General features: G+C 43.6%; 1 protein-coding gene across 8 annotated transcripts in view; it reads right to left on the bottom strand.

Moving 5' to 3' along the window:
- LOC108894288 (serine/threonine-protein kinase BRSK2) overlaps window positions 1-26,168 on the bottom strand; it is a 94,121-nt gene that overhangs the window by 10,341 nt on the left and 57,612 nt on the right. For 3 of the 8 annotated variants that reach the window (XM_051075899.1, XM_051075905.1, XM_051075888.1), the window contains exons 5-18: window positions 24,829-24,945; window positions 20,454-20,487; window positions 19,854-19,922; window positions 16,840-16,986; window positions 15,767-15,798; window positions 15,328-15,492; window positions 14,963-15,060; window positions 14,100-14,253; window positions 11,271-11,330; window positions 6,870-6,930; window positions 4,616-5,273; window positions 4,301-4,349; window positions 3,519-3,642; window positions 2,599-2,782 (exon numbers count right to left, since the gene is read on the bottom strand). In XM_051075899.1, coding sequence (XP_050931856.1) covers window positions 2,599-2,782; window positions 3,519-3,642; window positions 4,301-4,349; window positions 4,616-5,273; window positions 6,870-6,930; window positions 11,271-11,330; window positions 14,100-14,253; window positions 14,963-15,060; window positions 15,328-15,492; window positions 15,767-15,798; window positions 16,840-16,986; window positions 19,854-19,922; window positions 20,454-20,487; window positions 24,829-24,945 — 1,952 coding nt within the window. The remainder of the gene's footprint in view (window positions 1-2,598; window positions 2,783-3,518; window positions 3,643-4,300; window positions 4,350-4,615; window positions 5,274-6,869; window positions 6,931-11,270; window positions 11,331-14,099; window positions 14,254-14,962; window positions 15,061-15,327; window positions 15,493-15,766; window positions 15,799-16,839; window positions 16,987-19,853; window positions 19,923-20,453; window positions 20,488-24,828; window positions 24,946-26,168) is intronic. The other 5 variants (XM_018692901.2, XM_051075891.1, XM_051075903.1 and 2 more) reach the window with 3 other exon arrangements.

Genomic DNA, 26,168 nt, shown 5'->3' with positions numbered 1-26,168 from the left:
CTCTCCTACCTCTTTCTCCTCCACCTCTCTTCTTCCTCTCCTCTCTTACCTCTCTTCTCTTTTCTCCCACTCCTCTTCTACACCTTTCCTCTCCACCTTTCTTCTACCTCTCCTCCTCTCTCTTCCACCTCCATCTCCTCTCCTCTACCTCTCTCCCCTCTTTTCTATCCCTCTCACTCCTTTCCACCACGTCTTCTACCTCTTCCTCCTCCACCTCCCTTCTCTCTTCTATCCCTCTTTTTTCCCACTCCTCTTCTACACCTTTCTTCTTCCTCTTTTCTCCCACTCCTCTCCTACCGCTTTCTCCTCCACCACCATCCCTCCTCTCTTACCTCTCTTCTCTTTTCTATCATCTCTTCTCCCACCTTTCTCCCCACTCCTCTCCTACCTCTCTTATCTCTCTCTTCTACCCCTTTCTCCTCCACCTCTCTTCTTCCTCTCCTACCTCTCCCTTATCTCTCTCCTCCACCTCTCTTCTACCTCCATCTCCTCTCCTCTACCTCTCCCCCACCTCTCTCCCCTCTTTTCTATCCCTCTCCTACCTCTCTCTTCTACCTCTTCCCCCCTCTCCTCTCTCCACCTCCATCCCCCCCCCTTCTCCTACCTCTCCCTTACCTCTCTCCTCCACCTCTCTCCCTTCTTTTCTATCCCTTTCACTCCTTTCCACCACGTCTTCTACCTCTTCCTCCACCACCTCCCTTCTCTCTTCTATCCCTCTCCTACACCTTTCTCCTCCACCTCTTCTCTTCTACCTCCCACTCTCCACCTCTCTCCCTCCTCTTTTCTCCCACTCCTCTCCTACCTCTTTCTCCTCCACCTCTCTTCTTCCTCTCCTCTCTCCACCTCCATCCCTCCTCTCTCTTCTCTTTTCTCCCACTCCTCTCCTACCGCTTTCTCCTCCACCTCTCTTCTTCCTCTCCTCTCTCCACCTCCATCCCTCCTCTCTTACCTCTCTTCTCTTTTCTATCCATCTCTTCTCCCACCTTTCTCCCCACTCCTCTCCTACCTCTCTTATCTCTCTCTTCTACCCCTTTCTCCCCCACCTCTCCTCTACCTCTCTCCCCCCCTTTCTTCTCCACCTCTCTTCTCCTCCCCCCCCCCCCCCCTTCTCCTACCTCTCCCTTATCTCTCTCCTCCACCTCTCTTCTATCCCTCTCTTTCCCCACTTCCTTCCTACACCTTTCTCCTCCACCTCTCTTCTACCTCCATCTCCTCTCCTCTACCTCTCCCCCTCCTCTCCTACCTCTTCCCCCCTCTCCTCTCTCCTCTCTCCACCTCCATCTCTCTCCCCCCCTTCTCCTACCTCTCCCTTACCTCTCTCCTCCACCTCTCTCCCTTCTTTTCTATCCCTTTCACTCCTTTCCACCACGTCTTCTACCTCTTCCTCCACCACCTCCCTTCTCTCTTCTATCCCTCTTTTTTCCCACTCCTCTTCTACACCTTTCTTCCTCCTCTTTTCTATCCCTCTCCTCTCTTACACCTTTCTCCTCCACCTCTTCTCTTCTACCTCTCCTCCACTCTCTTCCACCTCCATCTCCCTCTCCTCTACCTCTCCCCCCTCTTTTCTATCCCTCTCCTCTCCTACCTCTTCCTCCTCCACCTCTTCTTCTTCCTCTCCTCTCCTCACCTCCATCTCCTCTCTCTCCTCTACATCCATCCCTCTTCTTCTACCTCTCTGCCCTCTTTTCTCCTTTCTGTCCCTCTTTTCTCCCTCTCCTCTCCTACCTTTCTCCCCTCTATTCTCCTACCTCTCTTCTCTTCCACCTCCATCTCTCCTCTTTTCTGTCCCTCTCTCCCCTACATCTCTCTTCTCTTCTACCTCTCTCCCTTCTCCATCTTTCCTCTTTTCTATCCCTTTCTTCTAGACCTTTCTCCTTCACCTCTCCTCTACCTCTCCCCCCTCTCTCCTCTTTTCTATCCCTCTCCTACCTCTCTTCTCTTCTACACCTTTCTCCTCCACCTCTCCTCTATCCACCTCCTCTCTCTCCTCTCCTACCTCTCCCTTACCTCTCTTTTCCATCCCTCTTTTCTCCCACTCCTCTTCTACACCTTTCTCCTCCACCTCTCTTCTTCCTCTCCTCTCTATCTCCTCTCTCTCCTCTACGTCCATCCCTCTTCTTCTACCTCTCTGCCCTTTCTCCCTGCTCTTCTCTTCTACCTCCATCTCTCCTCTTTCTCTCTTCTTTTCTCCCACTCCTCTTCTACACCTTTCTCCTCCATCTCTCTTCTACCCCTCTCTCCCTCAGGACTCAGTGTCTGTACATCAGTGGAAAATACTGTTACATTCATCCTGTTTGAGTATCTGAGTAATATCAGCTGAATGTATTTATTAATATTTCTGTCTGATACATCAGTGGAAATACTGTGTTACCTTCAGAGTACTTCAGTAACGTGTGTATAATCAGGAGAATGTGTTGAAAATAAAAACAGTGAAGAGAAACATTTCTGTCTGTTTCATCTTTAAACTCAATTAAAAAACAAATAATTTTCTGAACTGTTGTCGATTGATTTCCTGTCCATCAGCAGACTGGTTAGTTAACTAATCATCCTGATCGTATGCTGGTCGCACTGACAGAGGAGTGTGTGGTCAGTATTTACCTGAGAGCAGGGTGAAGGTGACGGAGTAGATGCCGTTCTCCTTGGTGGCGCTGCTGCTGCTCTCTGTGTAGGTGATGTCCACCTGGAACTTCACCGGCTTCTGGAAAACTGTGGGACCAGCTGTGGATTTATACTCCGCCCGGAAACTGGTCTGAGAGATGACGCTGTGACTCAGACTGGGAATCTGAGAGAGGAGAGAGAGGGGAGGTGTTGTCTAGGGCTGGGTTCAAAAATTTTCAATACTGGTTCCTGAACGATACTTTTTCTATACCAATTTTATCAAATCTAACAAAGAAAATTACATATTATGGTACAAATCTACAAAATAAAAAATAAAATACAAAAATATACAAAACAATACAAAATATTTTTCAGTGCAAAAGAACAAGTGACAAGTCAGTGTCTGATGCTCACTGCTGCATACGAAGGACCTTTAAATCTTTGTGCAGTTTAACACGGAGCAAATTGGTTGTGTTGCCAGCCTTAGCAACGATGTCCTTTTTGCAAATATTGCATCGTGCACTATTGGCATCACACACACTGTAGTTCACAACACAGATGCACGTGAACTGCGTCTGTGGGCGTAACCACTTAAGTATTTTTCCTACATGCCTCTACTGTAACGTTACAGCCAATCACTGGCAGCATTATCAGATCTTGATCATGTGATTAACTCCTTGGTATTGAAAGTTGGCACCGAAAAACAAAGCATCTTTCAATACCAGGTAGTATCGAAGCATTTTGTTCGGTGCCATAAAAGAACTGAAGTTTGGAAACCAGCCCTTGTGTTGTCTGTAAACAGACTCTGAATCAGCAGGAACAGACTAACATCCTCAGTAAAGATGGAGGCTGCTACAGCAGAGTGGACGTTAAGAGGAGGAGACAGGGAGGAGGAGGAGGTGATGGATGATCTCACTCACAGAGAGGAAGGCGTGGACGATGTCGGCCTTTATGGAGCTGAGAGGTTTGTCTCTGATCACGATGAAGATCTGCTCCTCTTTCTCCAGGTTGATGAAGTTACCGAACCACGACTTCTTCGCCAGCCTGAGAGGAGGAGGAGGAGGAGGTGGTTAGAGCTGAGGCTGGACTCAGAACAGCTGTTTCTGCACAACAACACACATCTGGAGTGGATTAATTATTTTAAATACTTACTGTGATAGAAGAGAATAAACCTTTATTAAAGGGTTACAGAGGAAGTGTTTGGTTTTCCTGTCATGCTAAAGCTAATGCTAATTATCCTTTAGTGTGTTCAGTGTGTAAATAGGCAGAAAACTCATCAACTGTTTAAACACAACAATTAAATAAAGTTGATTCAGTATCTGTGATAAACTGAACAATAGCAAAACTGCATCATCTACTTTATCTCCATCAGTTTCCAGTTTGTTCCAACTTAAACCTGAGACAACATGACTCATCTGTATCAGAGAACTGTGAATCTGTTGAATCTATTTTCAGCAGAGGATTAATACGCATCTGCTGTGGTGAGATGATTTTCTGAAAACCTGATTTTCACCTATTGTTTTGTAACTTTTTTAAAATAAAACTTAGCATTGTTCTACGTGGAGTGTCAGATTCTGTTTGTCTTCTCTCTCAGCAAGAGTGAATGATTCTCTAACTTCAGGCGTTACAGATGAATGTTAGATGTTATAGATAAATGTAAGGTTCGCATTAAAATGACTGGTGTGTTACTGCTGTTACTCACTCTGGAGAAGAGTCTGGGGTGAGACTGGACATGTCCTCCTGGGTGGGTACTGTGGATGCAAACAGAGGTCAAAGGTCAGTGTCAACAACTTCCTGCTGTGTGTTGTAGAAACATCTCTGTCTGTTTTTCCTCTGATGATTTTAGACTCAATAAAAACTTTGAGACTCTGTGGCCTCATTGTGTCTCAGTTCAGTTTGTCTGAGAAAAATAAAGATAAAAGGTGATTTTCCCTCTTCCACTGCATCAACACTGAGCTGAATCCATTATCACACACTGATCATCAGAAAGCCCCCTGCCCCCCCCTCCCCTCCGTACCTTGCATTTTCCTGCGGTGGAAGCGCGGTGAGCCCAGGAAGCTGTTCTTGATGGAGTTGAGGCGCGTCCTCCAGGGCATGCCGCCGATGGAGGGGCTGGGCGGGGGCGTCGGGCTGGGCGTGCCGGCTGGGCTGTCCTTGGGCGTGTGCACCGGGGTGCCTTTGGGGGTGGGGAGGGGGCTCCCTCTGGGGGAGGGGTGGGGGGTCACCTGCGTGATGGGGACAGATTTGCCGTTGTGGTCAGGGTGGAGGTGGTGGCGGCGGAGGGGCGACATAGGAGGCACAGGGGAGAGGGGGATGGAGAGTTTCGGGGGGACGGTGAGGGGAGGGTGGCGTCTCACCCGGGGGCTGCTGGGGAGGCAGGGGGCCAGAGGCTGGCAGGGGGTGGAGGGCTCAGATTTGGGGGCAGCGGGGCTCTGGGCGGAGTTGGGGAGTGGGTTGGACCTGGTGGTCTGCAGGGGCTTCTCGGACACTTTGGGCTTAGCGGGGAGGGTCTGGGTGCGGGGGTGCATGAGGGGGGACCCCATCTTTGGTTGGTAGGAGTTGGGTGTGCGGGGCCCCATCCCGTTAAGGCGGACCTCGGGGGAGTGGGTGGGGCTGCAGTTGGGGGACTGACACAGGTCTGGGGACTGGGGCGGGATGAAGAACCGACGGTTGGGCTGCGATTGGTCATGCACCGTTAGACATGACGGCAGCATCAGCCAATGAGTAAGCAAGGCCACATCAGCGGCCAGTGAAGGGTCATTCCCAAAAACAAAAAACAACAGCACAGCAGGAGAAATAAAGACGGAGCGTGGCAGATGGGTGGAGAAGTGGAGCAGGCAGGAGGAGGTGAGAGTGCAAGAAAGAAAGAAAACAGAACATGCGATTAGCTCAGTGATCAGCCAATCAGGAGGCAGCAGTGGAGCAGTAACAGTAGGGATGCACCGAGACCAGAGACTAGAGACACTCTGATTCTGTGATACTGCACAACTTTAACACTAACTACACAACAACAGGTCTGATTTAGATTTCTGTCGTCCGAGTGATGGAGTTCAATGGTTCAATAATTCAATACGAGGAGTTATTTACATGTCAAATATACTGTCTGTTATTATAGATGAATGTGTGATTCGTCGGTGCATCCCTAATCAGCAGCAAGTGAAACCAGCTCAAAGCTAACAGATGTAGCTTCACCTCCACCTGGGCCAGCGCCACAGAGCATGCTCAGTGCTGATGCACGATGCTGTGGGATGAATGAGCAGATCCCTGATCACAGTCTGGACAACATGAGGTGAAACCATCATCATGAGCAGAGTGTGTGTCTGTGTGAAGGGCTAACTCCATGTCTTTATCTCGATCACATGACGTGAAGACGATGCAGCGGCAGCTGAATCATATTCTCTCACCTTTCCTCCTCTCTAACATGACGACAGACTGAATGAGTCATAGTTTACTTTCATCTGCTCATTTCTGACGTCAGGACTTTAAACTCTCCTCGTTTGTCCCATTTTTGTGAATGAAATCTGATTTAAACTGACAGCCTGGTACAGGAAGTTCAACAGCATCAGTTAATCTAATGATCAAATCTGTCATCAGGCTGAGACCAGTGAGTTACAGTGAATCTGAGTCTGATGAATCTGACTCGTACTCACAGAGAAAGCAAGTTCAGGAAACTGTTCCTGTGTGAAGCCTGAGGACTTTCATTCTTTACATTTTGAACAGTTCATGCAGTGCAGTGCTGTGTTTGAACAGATCTGTCATTCTACTGCTTTCACTGTGACGAGAACATGGCGCTAATGTTAGCTAGTGTTTTTGTTGGTCTTGACGTCAGATTTAACAGGCTGACAGAGTAAAATCTGCCTCTGCTTCAGGTTGTATTCAGATAATATGACGACGTTCATTAATCTGCAGGACAGTGAATGTTTGATGATACAGTTTCTGTTGGCTTTAAAAAAACATCCACCCTAAAGAGCTGCAGGTTGATATACAGTTAACCTCTCTGCTGAATCTCTCACTCTCTGGTGTTTGTCGTCTGATGGATCCGGTCTTCATCTAAAGCTCTGTGACGTACAGTCCAGTCTGACTCAGACCCTAATGAGAGGTCACCCTCTCATTCTCCTGCCTCATGCGTTCACCTCAGCCTCTGCCGTACGTCACAGAGTTTGTGATGAAGTCCACAGTCTGAGGTGAATGGATACAACAACATACCAGCAGAGCCAGCCAGTGAGGTGCATTGTGGGTAAACCAGTGAGTGAGTGAGGATGGAGACTTACCCTGGGACTGCTGAGAGGACTTGTGGACAGACCGGAGGACGCTCCGCTGATCGACCGCGATCTACACACATACAAACACACACAGAGTCAGACAGACATACAGAATAACTCCACAACAAAACAACACACACATACATATATATACACACACAACGCACAAAGACCCGAACCTATAAACCATCTGATCTCAGCACAGAGACTGAGATGAGGACAGATTACCAGCTGATCATCCCTCACTCTCTGTTCTTCTTCTATGGTTTGTATCAGGTCTTTAACAGGATGTCTCTGTTGTTCAGAGCTGATGAAACATCCTCCTCAGTGTGAGGAGCTGTTACAGTCTGAATGTTTGGATGAGCTGAACCTCATTAAGCAGATTTAAAATGGAGCCTGTTTCTTTAATGTCCTGGTTTATTTCTTGCCTCGTATTTTCTCTGACAAAATGGGAAATCTGACATTTTCAGAATATGGTTCTTCATTCAGCTCCGAAACTCAAAAACTGAAAACTGCTCCATCTCCATTTTCTGCACAGATCAGTTATATGATTTTCACACTGTTACAGACAACACAAAACAAAATGACCACCATCTTCTTAAACTTCAGTCCTCCAACACCTGCTAACATCAGTAACGTCTGCTAAAATCAGCTAACATTTGTTAACACCCACTAACATCAGCTAGCATTAGCCAGCATTAGCTAACACCTGCTAACGTCCTCTAACATCAGTTAAAATCTGGTAACACCTGCTAACATCAGCTAACATTTTTTAACATTAGCTAACATCAGCTAACATTAGCTAACACCTGCTAACATCACCTAACATTAGCTAACACCTGCTAACATCAGCTAACATTAGCTAACACCTGCTAACGTCCTCTAACATCAGTTAAAATCCGGTAACACCTGCTAATATCAGCTAACACTTTCTAACATCAGCTAACATGGGTACCACAGGTCTGCAGAGAGGACATAGTTTCTTGTAGCTTGTGTGTGTTTAACACTTGCGACTAAGAGAGTTGGAGTTTATTCTGAAAATCTGCTCAGACAAGAAGTGACTCCTGTTAACATTTAGGCATCATTATCTACATTTATACATAACACACACACACACACACACACACTGTAAAATTCATCAGCATCTTTTCTCTTCTCTTCATAAACTTTTCCATTTTTCATTTACGTGTCATTAACTTTTCATATCTCCTCATCCTCGTTTTTTGTTTCACCCAAATGTCAATGTTACACACACACACACACACACACACACACACACACACAGTTTTACTAAGAACCATACAGTCCAGCTGACGTCTTTGAGGACTTTGGGATTTAATTGCCCATAAACAATTTGGCTTTGTTTGGAGTGAAAATGAAAACAGTAAATCATACTTAAATATGCACGATGACACACACACACACACACTCTCACAGCTGTGTTGTCGTCATCAGAGATGGTTCAGACCTGTGATGGAGCTCAGTGCTGATGGAGGTAATTTTGTTCTTTCTAATGTTATTTTCATTATCACCATTACGTCTCTCCCCTCATCATCAGGTCTTTACTGCACAAACCAGGGAAAACACTGATGTCTAGTTTTATGATGCAGTGAACGTCTCCTGGTTATTTATATCTGCACTTGTTTCTGTTGTTTTCATTTTACTTCAGTCTTTCTAGTTTCCTTTTTTAAGTGTGGGGAAGAAAAACGACTCATTAAAAATCAGCGGCATTCATTCATCAGCCTTCAAACAGGAGGTCCAGTTCACATAAAGTCAAAAGAATTCAGGTTTCTCTCTCTGATCTAATTTGTTCAAAAAATCCTCAGATCGGGATCTGACCTCTTTCTTCTTTTTGGTTTAAAACATTAATAAAAGTTAAACATATAAACATTAATTCTTTATCTTATTATGTCTCTGGTGCTGAACAATAAAGTTTTGTCAATCTTAAATTTACAACCTAATGTGACTGAACTGAACCCATTTACCTTAAATAAGCACTTATTATTATTATTATTTATATTTAATTGCAGAGTTAGAGTTAGATTTAGTCTTTGGAGTTTTCTAGTTGTTTTAGAATAAAAATGATTTCCAGAAACTTCTTGATTTTTCTGGAGATCTTGAGTAAGTTTTGCATGATCTCGCAAAAGTACAAAAAAACAAAAACAAAAAACCCTCCATGTTTCTTCCTGGACTCTGTACTTTATTTGCCATCAGAATTATACAAGAAGTACAGATCTGCACCGATCGGCAGTTCATTAAATGTTGGTGTGGATCCAGGAGTTTTCCTTCACACTGTGAGACAGGTGGAGGTGTGTTCTCCACCTGTGCCAGTCTACTCTACGAGCTGCTTAGTCACACACACTGTATCTGCTGTGTTCACTAACACTGAGGAGGAGTTGTACGGCTGCCAGCACACAACAACAACAACACTGTGGAGGAGACACTTCAGAGAGGAGCTTCTATTAACACACAACTCATTAACTGTGACACCCATCCTGTCCTAAATCAGGAAGCTGGAGCTGATTTGTCTTTAAAAAGTGAAAATTAATTCTCAGCTCATCGTTGGTGATGTGTGTTAGAGAGGGAGAACACAACACACTCCATTTTATGGATCTCCCCAATTAGATGATGAGGGAGATAAAGGGCTATTCAGTGGGAGTGAAGCCAGCTTATTTCCATCTCCTGTTTCTGCTCCATCTGCATTCTTGCCAATTAATTTATGCTAATCTCCACCCGAGCCACACATCCATCCGCTAACTGTGTTTCCCCTGCACAGGGTCGGCCACACAGGGAGGCTGGAGACGGCTCCCTTCCTTCCCTCCCCCATGCTTCACTGAGGAAACAGGCTGGTGAAGCACAAACAGATCGAAACACACACAGACACACACTGACAATAAGGAGATGAGCTGGAGGGAGGAGGGGGAGCGAGAGAAGGAAGCAGGAAAGTATTCTATTTTCCTCACTCCCCTGAGGGCTGAGGGAGGAACGTCACAGAGGAAGTGTGTAAATCACACAGGGAGGATGGTTCTCTGCTTCTTCTCTCACAGTATTCACACTGATCCACTCACAGTTTGTATCAGTGTGACTGTGACGGCTACATGACCCTGGATGTGTTTGTTTTTGGATCGTCACATGCTGATACCAGACACACATCAGATACAGCTTTACAGCTGTCTGAAACAGAAAATCAATCAGGTAGTTCTGGATCTAGATCTGTTTTGGGTCAAATTTTTCTGTTTACATATGAGGTGCGATCAGAAAGTTCTGACATGGTTCCCTTGGACAGAGCTCATACAGCAGGTGCAAGCGATGACCGTCATGAGTAAATGTTTCACATTAGGTCTCAGGATCCACTTCTGGACCTGTGTTACAGGTGTTTCTGTGACCGCCTGCAGTTCCACATTTGTGATGTTATGAAGCGGAAGCAGCATCATGTTGAAGTCTGAGAGAATCTCCACCAACGAGACCAGGACGACCCAAGCTTCATGTGGAGGATCATCACAGGTGACGAGAGCTGAGTCTACGGCTACGACCCAGAGAGCAAACCCGAGGTCTTCAGGACTGAAGAAAGAGCATCAGGTCCGGAGTGTTTTCTTTGACATTTGTGGGGTTTTGCTGCATGAATTTATCCCCCACAAACTCTCAATGCTTTCTGAGGCGTCTGAAGGTCTTGTCACACTTCAATTTACTTTTTCAAACTGTTGTTTTTCTTTCACACAGAACATGAATGTGACATTTTTTCAGAGGGAGGTTGATGATTCTGAGCTTTCTCACCGTGAATAAAGGCATCACAGTCACACAGAGGCTCTGGGTCAAAGGATCCTGGTAGTTGGCTCAAACTGTCCCACCAACATCCTAAAATATGTCCACGACCGGCAGCGGCGCAGCGGACAAATTTAAATCAGTCTCTGAGTTTACTTACCGCACCTCGTATGTACATTTACAGCATTAGGTTACAGAGTCATCATGATTCTGATTCTCTGATGTTTCAACTGAAGTATCAGCACTGGAAAATCCAAAGGAAGTAAGAACGGACTCTGTAAACTGATAAAGGTAATCAGTCTGAACCCTGAAAGTTTAAAACTCTGTTAGTTTGATGTAAATCAACCAGGTGACACACTGGCACTTCATACGTTATTAGTTAAGAAGTTACCCTGGTGTCCTGCTGAGATTTCTTACAGTGTGATGCCTGAATGATGTTTTTCAAATTAAAATCTAAAAGGACAGATTTCTACAGTACACAACAGGTGACTTCTAACAGAAGGTACAATAACATGCAACATTTAAAAGTGAAAGACAAAGACATGTAAAGAACAACAGCCAACAGAACAACTAATGGAAGGAAAAAACAAAGTGGAAGAGTGAAGTCTACGAACAAACTGGGGAAATAAAGACGGAGCAGACCAATACCTTTCCTCCTTGCTGCAGTTAGCGTTTGTGATATCCAAGCTTTTACTGAAAACAGATTTGCTAAAAAGGGGCAGACAGAAAATCAAGAGACAGACAGAAAGGCAGTCACATAAGGGGAATCTAATATTCAGCATGCAGCATCTGAAAACCAAACAACTGTGTCGAATGAAAACAAAGAGCAACACAAAAACCTCACACATGCAAAACCAGGAGACAAAAACCAAGAGGAAAAGCACGTTCATGGGTCATGCTGGAGTCAGTGGACATTCAACAACCTCCCTCGCTTCATGTTTTCATCTCTGGATCCTGTTTACACAGACTGAGGTTCAGCTTCAGTATCTCTGCTGGATCGCAGGAACAGTCAGGTAACTCCTGCTGGGTCTACCTGATCTTCTGTCAGAGCAGAGGTTAATGTTCAGGTTGTATCTGATCATCAGGAATCTCAGTGTGTCTCTACCTCATTCAACACATGTTGATAGAAAAGGTCCAGGCTGTCACTGTAAAACATTTTTTTTTTACCACAATCTGAGAGTAAAACTGATCCAAGACAACAGGTAAAACACACCTGTCTCTCTTGAGAGAAGCCTGAACTATTTCCAATAAAGATCCAAACACAGCTCATTTTAAAACAATCATTGATCAATGGATTCACTCTGAGCCGAGAGTTAACTCAAACAAACATTTCAAATGAAGTTAAACTTTGGCGCACAGATTTGTGCCAAGAGCAGCAGGTCTGACTGAATATAAACTGGTCCAAAAAAAGTCTTTTTCCTGCTTTATAAATTGAATGATGCTCAGTCCTGAAACAAAATGTCGGGGAGAGTAAAGAGTCCGGTGACTGATGCTGGTGTGTTGGTAGTTAGCTTAGTGGCTACAGTAGTTCACTCTACGGTCAAACGTTCAGTGAAGACAGCTTTATGTTCTGACCATCTGTTCTTCTCTCAAATATCATGTTATCATGGCTCTAAATACTACAATACCCATGAGCCTCAGCTGTCGTTGCTATGGAACGACAGTGAGAGGGTGAGTCGAATACAGAACTCCTGTAAATATCACATCAGCTGTTTCTGTCTGAGACATAAAGGTTTCATCTCATCAGTGTTAGTCAGCAGAACCTCAGAGGTTCAGTCTCTAACCCGGCTGTGATCAGTCTGAGCCTCGACCCTCAGATGAATTAACAGGTTAAAGCTGTGACTGTGATCAGATTCATAGAGAGACTGTTGGTCAGCTAAGTGAAAATAAAATAAAAGCTTCTCTCCTTTCATCAGGCTTCTGATGTTCAGACTGAACTGATCAAAGCAGCTGATGGAGGTCAGAGGTTAAATGTTTTTTTCATATGGTTTGGATAAATACCTCTGACTGCCCTGCTCATGTTCAAACTCTTTAACCTCAACAGATTGTTTGCTTCATCTACTTTATCCCTGCTGCTCAAACTCCTTGTACACATACTTTTTTTTTTTTTTTTACTGTTGCCTGAACTGGAACAAACATCTTTCAGTCATGATATTATTCAGTAAGAAAGAAACCTTTGTTTCATGGTGTCAGATTTAAGCAGTAAAGATCCTCTCCACTGACATTTCTCCACATTTATCTTTCTCTTTCTGCTGACTGAGGGGTTAAAACTCAAACCATATACAACCCTCTCCTCATGTTTCCTGTCACTATCTCTGCAAGTTGATCACAGATAAACATTTATATTGTGTAACTGTTTTATTCAGTGTTTTTACTCATTTTAATCACTTGGTCTGTTTGTTTTGGAGAGGAGGACCTGTGAGGATAATTCAGCTCCCAGTAAAAACCTCCTGAACTGTGAACACTACAGAAAGCACTGAGTTGTTAATGTAATCAGACAGACTACACGTGTCACACAGCTGGATGTCGTCTGCACTTGTAGAAAACCCTGATTTTCATACATGTGAACATTAACTGGTTCAAACAGCTGCCGGCACAGCAAACACATTAAAGCTCCAGAGGACAGTGATGTGTAGTAACTGGGCTGAAACACACAGAAACTCTTGCTGTACAGGATCAACCTGACCTGTATAAACTGCTCAGTAGAGAGGGGTTTTTCCTCTGATGCTGCTGTTTCTTCTCCTTTATTGATTACATGCAGTAATCATCAGTTCATGCACTGTGCACCATGAATCCAGACTCAGCTCCTGAGTCTCTAGCTTTTTTATTATTTATTTAAATGCACCTTCAGCCATTTTCAGACACGTCATCTCTCTCCAAACAAACATCTGCAGTTCCTTTATGCACCGAACACATGTCAGGTTTCAGCCTCTCAGACCCGGATGCTTCTTGTCCTCTCTGACTGCATGCTCCATGCACACTTTACACACACAAACACACAAACCTCAGAGTCCTGCTCATGCATTTCAACAACTGATCTGAGTTTAAACCAGAGCTAAGAGTTCCCTGTTAGTCTCTGGCCGAGTGTTTACGTCTCATCTGGTTCACTGGACATCCTGAACCAACACGGCAAGAACGATGTGTCATGTATTTAACCACAGGTCAGTGAAGGAGGATTTACAGACACAGTCAGACTGACATAGTTCAGTGAAGTGAGGAAGTGAATGACGGCTGAGTTCAAGGCAAACAGACGACGTGAATTTAAAAAGAGAAGAAGTAGAAGTTTAACTCTGATGAGGCTGCAGTTCCTCCCTCACTCTGCTGACCTGAGGTTAAATACATTATTTATCACGACTGATAACAATAATCAATCGATCAATAACACTTTGAACGACAGCAAATCTCTGTGACTGAGCTGCGTGTGTCAGACATGTTGGTCCATGCTCATGAACACACGTGCAGGTCTCCGTCTCTTACCTCTGACCGTGAGTCGCCATGTCGATAGCCCGTCGCACCGGGACTGGAGACCCGCCCTCCGTCACCGTCAGCACCTCCATCGACTTCCTCTCCGGTCTCCGTTTGCCGTGACGACTCAGCATGGGCGAGTCCACGCGCTTCCTGGGAGGGTCTGCTGAGCGGTGGGCAGGGTGAGGACAGGGGTTAAAGGTCAAAGACAAAGAGGAAAGAAAGTCAGAAACCAAAGAAAAGTCAGGGGTTTGAGAAAATGTCTTTTTTTAATCTTAACTTTAATTTCATCAGTCAGAACCCAAAGAGGCTGATGTAACACTTCAATCTGATGCTGCAATAAATAATAAGATATGTGCGGCTTCAGGCAGTGTTGGTTCAGATCTGTGTGTTTGCTGGGAATCCTTCAAAATCCAAAGCACCAAAGAAAAACTTGTGTAGCTAATGTTAGCCACAGAAACTAATATTCCTGATGTCTTCTTAGCACAGAGACACATTGTTTTGTGTCTCATTTTGTGCAATAAATGTCAACTACAGATGAGCCCCCATCAACATGTTTTTATCTCACAGCTTCTTTTTGTCAAAGGTCCTCTCTGAAAATACTATGGTGGCCCTGAAGATCAAAGCACGATGACATTTCATGAAACAAAGCAACAATTCAGAAAACAAAACAATAATTCACGAAACAAAAAAAATCATAAAGCAAAACAACATTTCACGTTTAGTTTTCTGAATTTTTATCTCATGAATTGTTGTTTTGTTTTCTGAATTGTCGTTGTGCTTTGACCTTCAGGGCCACTGTGGAATCCAGCCGAAATTTGGCTTAATGTTAACACAGCGGATGTGTGTATTTCCTGGCGCTGTGCTGGACTTACCAATCTCGTTGCGTGGCGGCAGGTTCTGGTCCTCGTGGCTGGGATATCTCTCCTTACGGTCCAGGAGGAGGAAGTAGATCATCTTTTCCTGGTTGTCACTGAGGAGAGAGGACAGTCGGAGCTCGCCGTCAGCTGAGTGCTCATTGGTTGAGAGCGGGACAGTGAGACGCTCCATCATCAGCAGACATATTAAATAGAAGAATTCATCAAACTGACATATCTCATACATATCTGTCCCCCCTGTTGTCAGCTCCTTCATCCCCCCTCCCTCTCACTTTAATCTGCTTCCTTTCTGGTTTTATCGCCTCTTTTCTCCTCCCTCCCTCCCTCCCTCCCCCTCCCCATCCTCCTCCTCCCACACTCACTCCTCAGACAGCAGGTCTTTGGTCAGTTTGTCCTTGTCTCTGAAGCAGCCCAGAGAGTGCATGCTCTCCAGGACGTCGGGGTCAATCTCCTCGGCCGAGGCCAGCGTCCTGATGGCCACCTTCCTGGGGACCGGCTGCTCAGGCTCAGGCTCATTCTTCCCGGCTCTGAAACACAACATGGGACTCACTGACTTACCCACATACACTCAGAATCCAAAATACACTGAATCTGGTGCAGTAGAGGTAGGAAACTAAAAGCTTCTACAAAGACCTCTCCTAAAAACCTCAAGGCAAAACAAATTGGAGCTAAAACAATAAGAGAGAGATAAAGACTACAACAGAAAAGTCTATTAATGCTGCTTCATGTTTTTTTTTATCAGCTGACTTAATGTGGACATTCATACAGACATTAAACATAGAAACAGGTGTATGTACTTACAGGTACCATGTATGCTTCTGTATCTGCTCTAACTGTGAAGGAAACAAGAGGAGGAGACAAACATTAACAACTGTTTTAGTTATAAATTAAACAAACAGGATGAGGAGGTCTGATGGAGAGGACTTTCCCCAGCATCTGATGTATTTCTGCATGAAACAGAGAAAAAACATAGTTTAAAAAAAAAAAAAAAGTTAAAAAAAACCCCACCGTTTACATTTTTACAGTGTTTTCACACATGCAGTCGAACTCTCCAGTACCTGGGAACAGGAGAATCAGTGCACCTCCCCTTATAAAGCTAACTTTAATCTAAGTTCAGCCTCTATAATCTTAACTGGTAGAGCCTGTTGAGGAGTAATGAGTCTATAAGGCGATGTGCAGGGAAGAAAAACCCCTGACCCCTGATGGAGCCATGTTACTGTGCTGATCAGGGTGAACCTGCAGGAATCACCTCAAAAATATGATCAGACTTTGTAGATAGGATTGTTTATGTATTCACCCATTAAAAAAGAAGCTACCCGATGTGTTTCTTATATAAAATATAAATTTACAGAGTTGGATCTGAGACTTTTTTCATCACTGAGACACTGAACAGAAACATTACAGTGCCTCTGGACACAGAGCTGCTCTGGTTTCTGTTTCCTCTCTCAGAGATGCAGTTTAGGTGATCTGGTGACTCTAAAACCTGCCTGTGGTCTGACTGTGACTGTGTTTAAATATCTCTGCGTTATGTTGTTACAGATTTTCAGTGAAAAGATGAAGTCCAGTCTGACTCATCAGCAGTGGGATGTTGCCAAAAACAAGCGCTTACACTTCAAACAACTGCAGCACATGATCTAATTCACTCTGTTATTTTTGTAATGTTTCTATTCTGAGCTAAAACAGATTCTTGGCCTGAGATGACAAGATTTTCTGCAGAGCACAGGAGCTGCAGGGCCAGTCATGGAGATAAATTTATCCTGAGCTGTCCCTAAAGCAACAGCCCAGACTGTGTGAGAGCAAAGTGAGCATAGGTCTCCTCTCAGCCTCCTCCTGTCAGGCCAGGCTCTGAGTCTGTCTGGGGACCAGCAGCTTACCGTCAGCCTCTTGCTGGCGTCCACCTCGATCATGCCGCGCAGGAGGTTCTGACAGTCCGGAGGAATGAAGTGAGGCATGTGGAAAACTCCCAGCTTCACCTTCTCCAGCAGATTCCTCAGGTTGTCGTCGTCGAAAGGCAGAGCGCCCTTCAGGACGAGAGGAGGAGGAGGAGACAGGTCAGTGACAGGCAGAGACACAATAAACTCCTCACACTTTACTTTAGATTTAATACACATACAGCTGCTTAAAGGAAAGCAGGTGAACATTTAGATGAGAAAATAAGGCAAAAACTCAGGGTGAATACTGGAAAATATTGTAAGCCTTTTCTTTGTGTGACAGGGTCTCTGCACCATGACAACTGCGTTTTAAAACCTGTTTCACATCTATATTGGAAAAATGTTTTTAAAGATCCAGTGTGGAAATCTACAGAATATGATCTACAAAAACATGTTTTTATCAGTGCGTAATCACCTAACAGTGATGATCGTTGTGTTTTCGTTCTCTTAGAATGAGGAGTTTATGTCTACATAAAGAGCAGGTCCTCTTCCATAGAGTCCATCATGTTTCTACAGTAGCCCAGAACAGACAAACTGAACCAAACAGTGGTTTACTGTCAATTTTACAGACTAAAAACAATATCTAAATATAAAGTGTTTCGCGAGGTGACTGTTATGGGTTGCTGTGGTTGTATAATAATTAATAACAATCAGCAAACTTGCAGGAGAGGACTCAGGCTAGCTACCCTGTCATCATCAGCAGAGACACTGCTGTCAGAGAGTGTGGGTTTATAAAGAAATGATATTTTGTCCTGACTTTCAGGCGTTTGGAGTTGACGTCTGTCAATCTATAATTTTAGAGACACTTAATAACTAACTGAGAGCTTTTCTTGTGCTGTAAGTGACAACAAAACGCCACAGACTCTCACACTGAACTGAAATGAAAGGAATTCACATAAACCAGGTAAATAACAGAAATAAAATATTTAGTTTTTGATGACAGAGCAGTTGATGCAGTAGTTGACGCCATTTTGTCCCCTGACAGCCACCATAGGCCCTCCGACACACTCATAGAAATACAGTGGACGGGTATTCAGTTTGTTGCAATCTGCATTCTCACCACTAGATGGCACTAAATCCTACACACTGCTGCTTTAATGAACATCTGTCCAGTTGTTTCCAAGATGTTCTCATGTGTTGGACAAAAGGAGATTGTTGTCTGATGGTGGAGCTAAAGGAAGCATCCAGGAATATCTGGGCTAAACGTGACTGGTAAATGACCGGTCGTTCTGCAGAGATCTCAGAATCAAAGCCACCCCTCCACCAGCTCCCACAATGCACTGCACTACTGTCATGTAAACGTCCCGTCAGGTGTCCACTGAAAGATGATCTGGACTCTGACACAGAGTGTGAGAGAGATATCAATCATCAGAGGTGGTGGCAATGATGAGGCAGCTGGGGAGCGCGCTCAATGATGTGATGACTGATACGTCTCCTCCTCACTGAGGAGGAGGAGCAGGACGGAGCCAGATGGCCGCTGACACTGCGTCAGTAATCACTGCAACACGAGTGGAGAGATTTATCTTCACATGATGACTGTGTCTTAATCAGGAGGAGACGCTCGTCTGCACACAGCTCACAAACAAACAGTCATTTAGTTTGTTTTCACTCATCACTGTCATATCACAAAGCTGCTGGAGTGAAGTGTTGTGTGTCTGTAGTACACAACAGTCTCTCTGATTCACACACTAAAAGACAACTGTCAGTCACTGACTTGAAAGGATAAAAAAAACGTGAAACTGAGCTCTAATTCAGAATAATATACACTCACTGGCCACTTTATTAGGTACACCTTGCTAGTACTGGGTCGAACCCACTTTTACCCTCAGAACTGGCTGAATCCATCAGCCTGAACTGTTGATACGGATGGATCCAGGCTTTCATGTTGTTTACGCCAAATTCTGACCCTACCATCTGGATGTTGCAGCAGAAATCAAGACTCATCAGACCAGGCAACATTTTTCTAGTCTTCTATTGTCCAGTTTTGGTGAGCCCTGTGTGAACTGTAGCATCAGTTTCCTGTTCTTATCTGACAGAGGTGGCACTCGGTGTGGTCCTCTGCTACTGTAGCCCATCTGCTTCAATGTTTGACATGTTGTGCATTCAAAGATGATCTTCTGCAGACCTTGGATGTAACGAGTTTTATTTGAGTTACTGTTGCCTTCCCATCAGCTCGAAACACTCTGACCATTCTCCTCTGACCTCTGCCATCAACAAGGCATTATCACTCAGAGAGCTGCCACTCACTGGATACTTTCTCTTTTTCAGACCATTCTTTGTAAACCCTAGAGATGGTTGTGTGGGAAAAAGTAAAAGTTTCTGAAATACTCTACATATTAGTGTATTTTGTATTTTGCTGAATGAACATCGGTCAGATTCACCTCTGAATGGGTTGTTTAGTAGTTACAGGTCAGAGCTCCTGGGGGGTCTGTCAGGGTCCATGCAGGACTTCAAAGCCCTTAATATTTTAAACAGTTGATGCATTTTACAAGCTTGGCCGATCGTTTGTCTGATTATGACTAGATCTCAGTAGAAAGATGATGATTTATGACAGAGGGCTTTATTTCTGCACTCATTTAATTTATAATGTGGTTTAAATCTTTTATTGGTACACAACCTGTCTCCAGCCTCTCATCTTTAATTTAAACCTCAAAGACTATGGACAGTTAACTGAATCTTCTGTCAAATGACTGCTCCATTAATACACTGAGTGTTACAAATCTATCTGGACGTCACCTTTGACCTGCGGCAGCCGAGTAATGGAGAGTAATATTTTCACTCTCATTTATAAAGCAGAAAGAACCAGTGATGAAATAAATCCTGGAGCTGCTCCACAGACACTGACTGTCCCAGCTCAAAAACACCGATATATTAGATCCTAACTTCCTGTTTTAATGTGTGCTTCCAGCTGAAGGATGAAGGTCAGTGTACGAGCAGCTATTACAGACGTCACTCACCACTAACAGTGCAAACAGGATGACTCCACAGCTCCAGGCATCTGCTTTCCTGCCGTCATACTTCTCCCCCTGTTAAAGACAGAGAGACAGAGAGGAGATTCACATCATATACACCACCCTCACTCTGAGCCCTGAAACCACACTGCATGGAAATATATGGATCTCTCTCCTCTGGTATAACATCAGCAGTTTGTGCTGCTGACTGCACTGCAGGAGTTATTCTGGGAGGAGGTGTCTGAATCTTCTGTTTCTGATGAAACCTGCCGCGTCGACTGTTTGTCCCTGAACGTCTGCAGGTGGAGGCTGCAGGGAGAGCCTGTCATTTCAACTCCTCCTCATCATCACTGTTACTTTATCATCATTTTTATTCTTTATGTCTTTGAAAATCTTTTCATCTTAGACTGAGTGAAAGCCTTAGATACATTCAAGCTGTACATGTTGGGTCATCTGACAAAGACACGGGGATGGAAAATGGACAAAAAATACAAAACCTGCAGAGGGGGAGGGGAGGGGGGGTGAAAGCAGGGAGGATGGAGCAGTGATGTAAGAGCTGCTTTTACTGTATGAAAGAAAAGAAAGAGGCAGAGAGAGAGCACTTACCCTGATAACCTCTGGGCAGGCGTAGTGTGGAGATCTGTGAAAGAGGCAGAGAGGATGTTAACATCACAGCCAGCAGCTACAACCACTGAGGGGAGAAGGGGGAGGAGGGGGAGGACAGGTGAAGCTCCTCACATGATAAAAACCACTTTACCAAAAAAAAAACCCTCAGAGCCTGATGTGATTTATTATGTCTGTGTTTGCTAAGTGATGATTATGTAACATGAAACAGCCTCAGTCCAAACAGCTCATCCTGTTGGGTAACACATGACAGCATCAAACACCGTCACCACAACATGTGACACACTTTGACGTTATTTACATAAAGGACCAGTCCACTGTTTTTACAGGGTCTGACTCCAGAAATCACACAAGTTTTCTACTGATCAAGTCTGGTGATTTACTCTGACACTGCTCTTTTATACAGATTTATACATGGACTTTCTTACATTTCAGAGACTGTACTTTTTACTCTATTACATTTGTTCGTCTATAAACCAGTTTCTAGATTCAGATCTTTCACACAGAATGTGTTCTCATATATAAAACATTATGCACTTTCCTCAAACACAGGCGTCACCTACGGGAAATGATTACAATGACTGAACTTTACGTTGAATCCTCGGCAGTTTGGAGTGGACAGACAGATCGTGGTTCTCTTATCGTTCATTTGTGCAGAGTATTTTAACTTCCTGCTTCACTGCTTGGTATTTTTCATGAATAAGAACAAACTCAGTAAGATCGCAGGTCAATAACAACACAGCATGACTCTGTGAGTCTGAAACAGCTGAGGCAGTCCTCGGTGATGTATCACTGCAGACACAAAGAAAATTCCCAAAAGAATAATAGACTAAACTAACGACCTGTTACAGCTTAAACTAAACAACATTATAGAAAATAATTAACTGACTGTGAGCGGGAGCTGACAGAGAGAAGCTGAAACTGCAGTAATGTGCTGATCTAAGACACAGAGGAAAAATACTCAGTTACAACAGTAAGTACAGTTACTGACACTGACGAGGAGTAGTTTAGTTGCTGTGTTGTGCACACTGTAAAAAAAATCAGAAAACTCAAAACTTCAAGGCAACGTTTTTGTTTTGAAGAATCTTCTGTGAATTTATAATCACAAGTTCAGGTGATTTTCCATGATCACAACTCAGGTATTTTTCTTTTGTTAATTTACTCTCTTTTCTCTTTATCAAAGAGCAAGAATTATTTTTTTCTCTTTATCCCTCATAACAGTTTTTCCTGTCTCTGCAGCGTGAGCACTGAGCTCATGAGCATCGGGATTCAAAATCACCAACAGGACCTAAACGTCTCATAAAAAAATGCAATGTTTCCAAAAACTTAATGAGTTACATAAACAATCCACTGAACATTTTTCAACTGAACTCATGATTATTGGTTCTGAAAGTGAGAATAAAACAATTTAGCAAGTCAGCAGAACTTTCTCTTTTCATAATGAATCACAGATAAAGATTCTCCCTCACTGTCACTGAAATAACATATTGTCTTTGATTTAAGTCTGAGGTCAAACAAGCTCCTGACTGTTATTCATGCCAGAGAACAGGTAGTTGTAGTTTTTACAGCGTACAGAACAAACGGAGCAGAGACTCTCAGAGTAAACACACACTCCATCACTGCCAGCTTCATATTTAATCATGTTCATGTAAAACCAGTGGATGTGAACCACTCACACTCAGCCCTGTATAAATACATTAACTACAGTCTAATTACTCCACAGCAGATCTTCATCCTCTCTGCTCCAGGCGACTCGTCCTCAACGGTCTGCGATGTGAGTGATGTTCAACAAATTTAATTAACGTCACATGAAAAGAAAAAATCCTCAGACGTGTTTGTCGTCATGTTTCCAGGATCCATCAGAGGTTATTCATCATGTGACTCAGCTCTGCTTCTCTTCATCCATCACCTCTGTTCAGCCTGTCAGAACGTCAGTCTGTCTCTGAACATATGGAAACACCGACTCCTTCTGACCTCTGACCTCTCCACTCACAACTCAGTCGCACACTGTAAGAAATAACTCCCTCACTTTCTACAGTAGTCCATTAAACCTCCAGTAAACGTCAATAAATCAGTTTATAAATGATAGAAACAGATCTTATTTATAACCACAGACCTGGAGTCAGATCAGAGGAGGAGACTGGTATCACGTTTCAAACATAGACGACAAGTTGCAGACTGTAAACAGACTGTAAGCAGGCTGAACAGGTGCAGGAACTTTAACTTCCTGTTTTCAGATGTGCAGTGTATTAACCTGAATCATCAGAGCAGTTTAAATGACTGATGTTGTGCAGGTGAAAGCCTGACAGGTCACATGATCAGAGACTGATGAGCAGCTTCATCATGAAATGCATCATGTGACAACTTTCTAAACTGAAACAATTCAGGCTGTAAAAGCTCAGCGTTAATGTACAGCAGGTGTTGTTTCAGTTCACACTGAGATAAAAAGAAAAGGAGGCAGGAACAGAGGTTTCTGAGGAAACTCGGGGGAAGTCTACAGTTTTCAGTGATCAACGTGGACTGGAGAGAACATTGCTGGAAAAATATTAGAATAAACTTCAAGACGAGAAAATTGTTGAAAATACTGGATAAAAAGGACAAATTCCACCAAATTTGGAATAAATGGATTGAATTTATGATCCCAATAAAAGCAGACTGTGACTGTAGAAATGTAAACTCGCTTAGTTCTGCTGTTAAATATGTTTCTAATAAAAAATGAGTTGACTGAGACTGTAAATGGAAAGTTTTTCATTAATACGCTCCTGTACAAAGACACTCTTTAAATAAAAAAACAGAATTAATAAAAAAGGACAATGTGCTCCAGAAACAACTGTTAAATTAGTCTGTTTGAACGTCTGGATCACATGAAGTACAACATTTACTTCAAAAGTATTTCGACTACATTTACAGATGAAATTAGGTCTTCATATTAAAACTGAATTATTTAAAAGCTGTTGAACAAACAGTCTCATGAAACAGAGACAAAGAGATTTAACATCTGTATGTTTTGACCTTTAATCAACCAAATAAACTCTGATTATCAGTTTAGTTTCATCTCTAAAATAATAAAAATCACTCCTCCACTGTGTCGTCAGGTCGTTCACGTTTAATGAGGAATCACATGAAAACTGATGAACAGGTTTTCAGAACATATATATAAAACATTTATGTGAGATTACAGAGCCTGGTGCAGTACTCTGATTGTTTGAATCCAAATGAAAACTAATGAGGAACTGTAGGCGCACAGTTTTATGCACTAACTCCTCTCTCTCTCTGTGCAGTGTTTCTGAGCCGGAGGAGTCGGCTTCAGCTCTTCCACATGACTAAGTCCATGAAACACTGGTTAGCCCGAGGTTAGCTGTGGAGAGCGGGACACGTCGGACCAGCCTGGTTCCTGCAGAGCTCTCTAAAGCCTGAGGAACAAACATCCAGGACCAAAGACAACAGAGAGGTTTCTCCTGTTTCCACAGACACGACAACACACTGAAGCTGGGCTCAGCTGCGTGGGTTTACAGCCACACTCTGCACCATTATTCCACATTAACTCTAATAACTACTTGTTTGAGGGGAGGTTATTTGCACTGACGAACCCACAGAGAATTATCATCAGCTCCACAGAACACATTTCCTGTCTGCTTCAGCCTCAGCTCTGATAAAATCCTCTGTCCTCTACCTGCTCAGACAGACTCAGTCAGAGAGCAGCTGGTGAACACAGTGGAGCATTTAGCAGCTACAGAGCCAGAGATTTCCCTCAGGAGGTGGAGGAGACCAAACACAGAGATAAAAGGTCAATAAACAGGAGTTTAAATCAGCAACAATTAGAGCTGTCAAAGTTAACACAATAATAATGAGTTGATGCTAATTCCTTTCAATGCCACTAATTACTTTGACCCACGTTCTGTGATTATGACCCTCGGCCCACCCTGTAGTTTGGGAAATCAGGAGGTAACGCAGCAATAACATTGTGGATGGCGAGCAGAAACAAACCTTCAGTAGAAAGTTATCTGCAGCTTGCTGGAGAATATTCTGGACAGTATCTGTCATTGTCTTGTTGTAATAATAATAAACATACAAAGAAAGCATATCTGTCCACTCCCATGTTGATAAGAGGATTAAAAACCTGAAAAATATCCCTTTAAGGTTCATTTACGTACATATTCATAATCGATTGATAATGTTACTCTGTGTCTGGGTCTGACTGATGTGAGGTTGTTGCAGCATCATGATGTGAGTCGACAAAGACTGGATGAACACCTGATCAAAAACAGAGAAAAAGATAAAGGACACAGGCTGGGTTCTAACTCAACCCTGAGGTTGACTCGTTGTGACTCGTTGGTCAGTGACTTGAAGGACTCACCCACAGCTGGTCTCCAGCAGACTGTCCCCGACCTGCAGAGACGCCATGCCAAAGTCTGCTATCCTGATGTTGTTCTTCTCGTCTAACAACAAGTTCTCGGGCTTCAGATCTCTGTGGCTGGAGGAGAAACAGGAGACAGAAGAGAGAGACTGAGATGTGGATCTGAACTGATCCTGTTCCTGTCGGACCAGGTCTTTCTCTAACAGGGTCTGTGCTGTCCCTCTCTGTAGGACATCAGGAAACAGACCTCATCTCTCCTCTTCTCTCCAGGCCTCCCTCAGCTGGTTTAGGTTTTTAGCTTGAGTTCTAAATACATTTTTACACCTCAGTTATTTCATGTGTGACTCCTGCTTCTGTCACTGACTCTGGACTAGTTCGTGTCAGTGAAAAGTGAATGTATGCACATCAGGTTCAGGAGGATTTTCTACAGGTCTGTTTGGACTCTGGACCCTTGAAAACCTCTTTATAAAAGTTTCAACTTGGCTCTGGACTCAGGATATCTGGAGGTGTCAAAGGAGTCAAAGGTAACTGAACCTGCTGTGGATTTATTGTCCCATGTTTATTCTCTAATGTGAAAAGTTTCTTTGGTCACAGAACTGAGAGCAGGTCCAGTTTCCTCGACATGAATCACAAAGTCCTCACATCAGAATCCTGGGATCCTTTTTAACTAATTTCTTTCTGTCCACCAACCTGATGATCACATGTTTCTGTTTCACTTCTTTGTTCGTTTCATATAAAACATTATTTGAATACTGTAGATTTATTTATTTAAACATCTACCCATGTGTAAAACAGGAAACTTCTCAAATAATATAAAACTACAGTCCTATTTCTGTGGTAAAAGCTATGTGATTACAACCCGGTCATCAGGACCTGATCCAGTCCAGATGTGAAGGAGGTCTGAGTCAGTATCAGATCTATGCTTTTACTCCAAATGAATGAGTGAAATGAAACCAGCAGATAAGGCTCTTTTGACTCCACAGCACAGAATAAATCCAGTCCTTCAAAGCCAAACACTTGATGTCTAATGCTGAGAGTGGGAGGATCCAGGTCTTTGATGTGCAATTGCTCTTAGATACACAGAGCTGCAGCCATGCATCAAGGAACTAAAGGTGGAGAGAGAGATGAAAAGACATCAAGAGGAGCTGGAGGCTGTAAAGTCGCCTCAGGCTGCAGCTGATGAGGACGAGGCTGAAGAGGAGGAAACCTGTTGTTCTACCATCAAACACAGAAAACACTTCACAGCTTTTAGGAACATGGTTTCACATAGAAGAGGCAGAAAATCAACTCAGTGTTTTCATCAGTTAAATTCTACAGAATATTTACTTTACACTCAGACT

Source organism: Lates calcarifer, linkage group LG2, assembly GCF_001640805.2.
Source record: "Lates calcarifer isolate ASB-BC8 linkage group LG2, TLL_Latcal_v3, whole genome shotgun sequence".
NCBI classification, from domain to species: Eukaryota; Metazoa; Chordata; class Actinopteri; family Centropomidae; genus Lates; species Lates calcarifer.
The sequence above is the reverse complement of the archived record's forward strand: the minus strand, read 5'-3'. Positions and strand labels throughout refer to the sequence as shown.